The 7,851-nt window shown below is 35.9% G+C and overlaps 2 protein-coding genes across 15 annotated transcripts in view; one reads left to right on the forward strand and one right to left on the reverse strand.

The window, feature by feature from the left end:
- adgre9 (adhesion G protein-coupled receptor E9) overlaps positions 1-7,804 on the forward strand; it is a 40,637-nt gene extending 32,833 nt beyond the window's left edge. For 10 of the 14 annotated variants that reach the window (XM_073906952.1, XM_073906917.1, XM_073906959.1 and 7 more), the window contains 6 exons: positions 46-249; positions 327-559; positions 2,206-2,272; positions 2,381-2,472; positions 2,603-2,765; positions 3,591-5,972. In XM_073906952.1, the coding sequence (XP_073763053.1) occupies positions 46-249; positions 327-559; positions 2,206-2,272; positions 2,381-2,472; positions 2,603-2,765; positions 3,591-3,650 (819 nt within the window). In that variant the 3' untranslated portion in view covers positions 3,651-5,972. Of the gene's footprint in view, positions 1-45; positions 250-326; positions 560-2,205; positions 2,273-2,380; positions 2,473-2,602; positions 2,766-3,590; positions 5,973-6,730 lie in introns of those variants that run through there. The other 4 variants (XM_021477476.3, XM_073906949.1, XM_073906974.1 and 1 more) reach the window with 1 other exon arrangement.
- LOC137495978 (uncharacterized) overlaps positions 1-7,851 on the reverse strand; it is a 108,662-nt gene that overhangs the window by 21,632 nt on the left and 79,179 nt on the right. The window lies entirely within an intron of this gene.

Raw genomic sequence — 7,851 nt, forward strand, 5'->3', positions numbered from 1 at the left:
GAGCAGCACAGATCTGGCACTCATGTTCTCTGCATGTTTTCTCAGAGCGATCTGCTGGAGCTGCTGAATCTGGTGTGTGTGATCGTGGGTCTGGTGTTCTTCAGTTTGGCTCTGTTGTCCTTTGCTCTTTGTCAGTGGAGTCCTGGAGTCAATAATGTGGCTCGAATCAACATCTGCATCAGTCTGCTGTCGGCTCACCTTCTGTTTCTGCTCACACAACAGTTCCTGAGCCTCATTCGCCCTCAGCAGGTGAGAATGATGAAGGAGCTCTACAGCTCAGCACAGCCGCACTGAGAATCATCATAACCCTCTCTCATGCTCTCCAGGTGTTTTGTGTGGCGATAGCAGGCCTTCTGCACTTCCTCTTCCTCTCCGCCTTTGTGTGGATGTTCATTGAAGCTGTGCTGCTCTTCATCTGTGTACAGAACCTATCACGAATCAGCTCCAAAAAGAAGGAGGTGCTTAGCAGTGGATTCTTGTGTGTGATTGGATATGTGCTTGCTCTAGTTGTGGTGGGTGTGTCTATTGGGCTGGTTCCAGAAGGATACGGCAGCGAACAGTGAGTTGGTGTAGTTTTGTTATTTTGTTTAGCAGGAAATAAAGCACCTCTGGTATCTGATTAACCCTCTGTTCTGAGGGTGTTTTGGGGGCATGGAGTTGATAAACATATAATTAGTTAAAGTCTCAATAGGGTGTATGCATTTGTGTATTTTTCCCCTACTGATAAACTTCTGGTGAACAGTTAATGTGACTTTTTTACTGTTATGCAGTTCTTTTTACAGCATGGATGTTGTAATGTAATTAAAATAAATAAACTTCAGCATTCATTTAGTTGTTCAAGTGTAAAGCAAGATGAAAAGTCATTTATACGCACACACTGTCAATATCAGCAGGCGAGCGCAGAAACTCCATTATAAATACTGGAGTAAAATAAATGTCCATATTTTAAAGACATGGTGCGGAAAAATGTAATTTAATGCAGAGCTTCTTGTACATTCTGTGACCCACTTTATATCGGATATCAGTCCGGTAGTGAAGATCATTGATTTTTTTTTAAGAAAACAGACCTTGAATGCTGCGATTTTGTAACAGCATACAGTTCACTGGAAGCACTTTAACTGGGTTACTGAAAATTGAAAACCTTATGCATACACCCTATACCAGGGGTTCTCAACTGGTTTGGCCATGGGACCCACATTTTTACATGGTCATCAAGCCGCGACCTAAATTTTTATGAACTACAATTTTAGGAACTATACTTAATTTATATTTATTTGTTAACATAAACAAGTAGTGACAGATAAATCATAAGAAATTCACCAAGACTTACAAATAAACAAATTTTATTGCTATCATTTTAACAAAATGGATCAATTTATAGAAATATTACAAAGTAAAAATGACAAATACTGTTAATTATAAACTATTTATAAAACATGTTTTCTGGTTTCTAAATGTCAACTTAATTTAGAGGGTTTAATGCTTTCTTATGAGAGCACCTCACTACATATGACACTGAGGCTTTAAGTCTTTTTTGTCTTCTATATCTATATATATCTATATCTATATATATATATATATATATATATATATATATATATATATATATATATATATATATATATATATATATATATATATACTTTACATATTAGGGGTCGTACTTGCACTTTGACGTATTTGTTGCAATAATTAGATGAAATTTCACATGTCAAACAGTAGGGTTGTCGCGCACGCATTTCAAAATAAAAGTCCGGTATAAGAAAAATTAGTAAAAAACATAACTTTTGTTGTTTTTTGACCACACTCCGTGACCCACTGAAAATGTTAGTCGCGACCCACCAGTTGAGAAACACTGCCCTATACCACTGTAAACAGCAAAAGCTGGGCTACATTAATATGCTAGTTACATTTGCTGTCTGTACAACATTGCGTTTTTGCGAAATAATTGATTTTTACACGTGGTTAGTGAAAAATTGAATTTGAAAGTCACTAAAATAACTCAATGAAAAACAGATTATTTGTCGACAGGACTTTTGACTGAATTGTGTATTATGTGAAAATCATCTTGTCTACTTGCATGTAAAAAACAATATATTGATTTAACTTTAAGACACTGCAAAGCTCTATTGACATATATGCAAGGTATCAACATCACAGGCAAGATTAAAATGTGTTTATTCAATATTTTTTTTCTTTCCTCAGATGCTGGATTAAAACTGCTGAAGGGTTTATCTGGAGTTTTCTGGGTCCTGTTTGTGTCATACTAGCAGTAAGTTCTAGCATGTGATGCATAGGCTTTTAAATGTATATATTTATTATTTATAAATTTATTATTTATATATATTTATTAAAACAAATTATATATTTTTTTCTGCAGTTAAACACGATTTTCTTCATTAAAATCGTCCTCACTCTGAACTCGACTCTCAAAAATCTAAATGCTGAAGTCTCACAGATGAAGCAAACTAAGTAAGATTCTGTTTTTGTCACTATTGGAAATACCATTTTTAAAAGTTCTCACTCAAGCAGTTACCATATTGCCAGAAAAGTTTACTTATGTTTTATTTAATAAACAAAAATGCTCTTTGATTCTCTACAGGATTTTGGCATTTAAAACACTGTCTCAGTTTGTGGTTCTTGGTTGTCCTTGGATTCTGGGTTTCTTCATTAATGGCAGTGAGGTGCTGGAGATCCTCTTCCTGGTCTTGAACTCTCAGCAGGGAACCTTCATCTTCGTGATCTACTGCGTGCTCAATAATGAGGTCAGACATTTACTCAGTTTGAGCCTCTACTGTCTGCTGTCTTGCTATCTTGACATCTCTTCAGTGTAATAACAATTTCCAAATATCAGTTGAGTCAGGGGAAAGATGAGAATGCAGTAGATCATAATTAAAACAAACAAAAAAGTAACTAAAGTACAGCCAATAAAAGAGTAGGATGAATTACCAGACATACAATAGGGCCTTGGCTTAGCCCCCACAAAAATGACTAGGTGAACAGCAAAAAAGCAAAGCCTGGGAGGCTTGTGGAGCACAAACAAACAAATTGAAGGCTTAGGAGGTCAGGTCTGCACTGGGAAAAGGCCCAAGACACTGAGGCAAAGCATAAATCCAGGGAAGAGCCAGCAGGCCAGGAGAGAACAGGCAGAAGTTGGCTCTATTGCAAAGTCGAGAACTGGAGCAGACTCTGAAGTCATCCTTTCTATAGCACTTATAATGTAGATTGTGTCAAAGCATCTTAAGATATATAGAGAAAAGAGAAAGTCATGACAATATTTCAATCTATGGTACATTCCATTACATCCGGCATACAGGACAGTTGTGGTGGAATGCTTGTCATTCAGTTCAGTTGACAGAAGTGGAGAACCGATCTTAGGAGAAACCAGACTCAGCCAGGGTGACCAGTTCTCCTCTGACCAAATATAAATCCAGTCTATGATGCCAGAGACCTGAGATATCAGAGGCCTTCACTTACACCATGATAGCACCCATCATGAAAACAGCTTACTCTTCCTTATTTAAAAAGATTAATACATTTCAGAGGTTAAACTGATCTGCAAAAACTCACTCAGCTCTCCTTCTCTGCAGATCATGCAACAATACAAGCAGTGCTTCAGATGTCTTTGCTCTGGACACAAAAAATACTGAGGTCTACAGCATCACGTTCAGCAAATGAAATACAACATTATTGGCATTTTTATTTTGAATGTGAAATGTCATGTCATCTGTTTATTAAACCACTTGGTTTTCTTGCTAGTGAGTGAAAAAAATAATATTGTAGCAGATTATTAATGATGTTAAATTAAATATGTGTTCATTTTACTCATTTCATATTCTCAGTTCAATGTAGCTGTTTTTATAAAATGTAAGCGCATGCTTATTGTAAAGGGAATTTTGTTGTTGTAATCACAGATGATGAGTTGTAAAGTGCTTTAATTACTGATCTTGCATAGTTATATTTTAGTTTGTAAAGCTCAGAATGCTGACTGATCATTTTAATTTGTGTTTTCACATGTTTGCATCATACAATGTCACATAAAAGGGTTAATGCATTTTTAGGAGGAAGGGCCATCTAATCTGGGTCTTGATACACATTTAAACGTAAGCTGTAAAAACTGAACAGCTAATGCATCTTCTCTAATTTACAGTAAATATCGTCATTTGGCTCAATATTTCTTAGCTTATTAATTATAAGATTTAATTTTGCTTTAATTCTGCCCGCAATCGTTTTTTTTTTTGTGTGTTACTTTAATGTTTGCTATTACAATAAGTATTATAATGTTTGAGTTTTAGGCATGCTTTTCCGGTTATACTCACACTAATTTGAGAAAAATACTGTAGTTTGAAATAAGAAATGGAGAAATCCGATGGAAGATGGCTTCATTCATTCAATTATTCATTCATACATTTTATTTTCAGCTTAGTCCCTTTATTAATCCGGGGTCGCCACAACGTAATGAACCATCAACTTATCCAGCATGTTTTACGCAGCCGATGCCCTTCCAGCTGCAACCCATTACTGAGAAACACTCATACACTCATTCACACCCAGTTCACCTATATTACATGTTTTTGGAAACTGGAGCACCCGGTGAAAACATGCAAACATCACACAGAAATGCCAACTGACCCAGCATGGGCTTAAACTAGAGACTTTCTTGCTGTAAGGCGATTGTGCTACCCACTGTGCCACCGTGATGCCATAGCTTGATATATAACATTTAAAATGTGATGTTTAAGCTTTTCTTAATACTGCCAACATTATATTCCGCTTAGCTTTTGTTGTTGTAAAAATAGAGAGTCAGGTCTAAATGTTTTTGCATATTTGTTATTGTTGCATTATAATAACTAAATCCCTATCAGTTACTGGCAGCTGCCTACGCAAATCGCAGATTTTAGCTTTAACTTACCTCAACACATGTGCATGGATTTTTCTAGAAAGCCTAGTAATGCTGTGGTCACACTAGTGTTTGAGTATCCAAAATTCTGTTGTACGGCACTGCGAAAAAGATGCAGGATTAAACAAGTTGATTAGACATTAAAAAAAAAAAACGCAATTTGGTCCATATTTGAATCTTCTGTATGAAAGGTGATGTTTTCATCATCGATTGGTCTCATGCATTCACGTGATGCGATTTCACATGTTAAACTTGTTGCACAAGCTTGCATTCGGAACTAAACTTTACAGAAAACATGCCCTCCAGGACCGAGCTTGAGCCCCCCTGACTTGGCTGACACTGGCCACCAATCGGATTCAGAACCAATCGATACTGAAATTTTAAAAACATCCATTTCCCGCTGACATTTGAGCACTACTGAGCACGTTTTTAAACAGCGCTGATTTGCCATTGTGTTCATGTGCTCAACAGAAAGGACTGATTGGCCGTGAAGGTCATCAGTTCACCAAACTCATCGCTGTTTACTGAGTATAACCAAAGATAAAGAGACACTGGAGCATTTTAAAGCTGTGATTCATCAGCGGATTGCTCTTATGTCAGTTTGTAGACAAACCAGCTAATCGACATGACTTTGAAACGCTCCAGTGTTTGTATATCTGTGGTTACACTCAGTAAACTGCGATGAGTTTGTGAATTGATGACCTTCACAGTCATTTCTGTTGAGCATGTAAACACAACGACAAATCAGCGCTGTTGAAGAGCATGCTAAGTAGTGCTCAAATGTCAGTAGGAAATGGCCGATTTTAAAATTTCAGTATCGATTGGTCCCAAATACCAGCATCGTGATGACCCTGCACTTGAGGTTGGGTGGAAGGTTTTTGAAAATTCACTAACAAGGAAATGGATGTTCTCTCATGGATGGATATGGGTTCGTGAGATATGAGTGAATGAAGTTTCTTGTTAATATTTTTGAATTTAAGCATGAAATTCGACTTTGGCTTTTGTTTCATTATGATGATGATGGTGATGTTACTTGTGTATATATTGTGCATTAAAGCAACCAAATGATTACTTTTCACTTTTTCAGGTTATCATTTTTATTTATTATTTTTTTAATTAAACTAACGTTTTAACAGACAATATGATATTATATTGAGTTTATTTGATGTGAGCATCTGTTGTAAATTTGAATTTAAGAAGGAAACAGTGGATATTTCCTCTTTATGATGGCAGTGATAACAAAAATATCTCTACTTTTGTGTCTTTAAAAAGGCGTCTACAGGTTATCAAGCACACTACTGTGTGCTCAATATTAAGGTCAGACATTAACTCAGTTTTAGTCTCTGCTGTCTTGCTATCTTGACACTTCTTCAATGCTGCCACTGAATTGAAATCTTCTAAAAGCCCTCAAGGCTGTGTTCTGTTGTTGGTCCCCTTCAGTTTATTACTTATTAGTAACTCATTTTCCATATTATGTTTCATAAACTCAGTCATGCTGATAGTTGCTTTGCTTTTTCATGTATTACTGTATGTAGTTGATAATGCATGTATTGCTGACATATGGTTGCATAAAATATCTGAAATTATTGATTATAAAATTGAGGTTACTGTGTTCACCAGACATTTAAAAAATATCTGAACTGAGTGTTTCTCTGTGTTCAAACACACACATGATGCCTTTTCTTTATATTTTTCTCAGTTTCTGTCAGTCTTCTTATCACTTTTCTTTGTCTGACTCTGTTAATCTGTTTAGCGTTCACTGTTCATCAATCTGATCATTTCAGAGGTTATATTTATCTCTAAAACTCACTCAGCTTCCTTTCTCTTCAGATCAGGCAACAGTACAAGAACTGCTTCACATGTCTTTGCTCTGGACACAGCATCAAGTGCAACAAATAAAACCGACACTATTTTACAGGATGTTTTATATGATATAGCCTTTTTATGTTTATTGTTAAATGTCTGGCATTAATTATCATGTCATCTGGGTTATTGCTGGTGAATGAAAAAAAAGCATATTGTTGCAGATTGTTAATGATATAGCATGGCTGATTGTTGTTATATAATGCTTTGTAAATGGTTATTAAAATAATTATTAAATATTTTCAGTTAAATTTAGGTAATTGTCTAAAAACATTTAAGCTCATGGTAAAGGGAAATAACATGAGTTTGCGTCATATGTAATCAGATGATGAGTTGTGAAGTTCTTTATTTACTGATCTTGCATTATTATATTTTGTTTGTTGAGCTCAGAATGCTGATTGTGATCATTTCACATTTTAAATATTGATGTGCGTCATACAATGTCATGTAAATGAGTGAATATATTTAAGCAGGGAGGCCACATGTTTTCATTTTCATAGTGTTATACATTAAAAGTTGAGCTGTAAAAAAGTTTCATAAATTATATTTGCATGTCAAGCTCGAAAGCTGTCACAGACAAAACGAATGTTTCATCCACAAGGACTGTTTTATATTTTGACAAAGGAATATTTGCAACATGGGTGGCTCAGTGGTTAGCACTGTTGCCTCACAGCAAGAAAGTCACTGGTTCGCGTCCCGGCTAGGCCAGTAGTCATTTCTGTGTTGAGTTTGCATGTTCTCCCCATGATACGTGAGTTTTTTTCTGAGTAATCCGATTTACCCCGGAGTCGTCCTTGGAAAATTGGATAAACTCAATTTAAACTCAAATCAGTGGCCTTCTTGCCGTGTGGTGACAATGCTAACCGCATAGCCACCGTGCTGCCATGCATTAAAGCATGTGAATGATTCATTTTCCTTTTCATTCAGGTGATCTTTTTGGTGTATTTTCAAGGTCTTAATAAACAATATGATATTGTAGCTGTGTTTGTGAAGGCCTTTGTAAGTTTACTGTTTACTTTGAATAAAAATTTGAATTCAAGGAAACGGTGCATACGAGCTCATATTTCCTCGTCATGGATGATGAAGCG

The sequence above is a fragment of the Danio rerio genome, chromosome 1 (assembly GCF_049306965.1).
Source record: "Danio rerio strain Tuebingen ecotype United States chromosome 1, GRCz12tu, whole genome shotgun sequence".
Classification (NCBI taxonomy): Eukaryota; Metazoa; Chordata; class Actinopteri; order Cypriniformes; family Danionidae; genus Danio; species Danio rerio.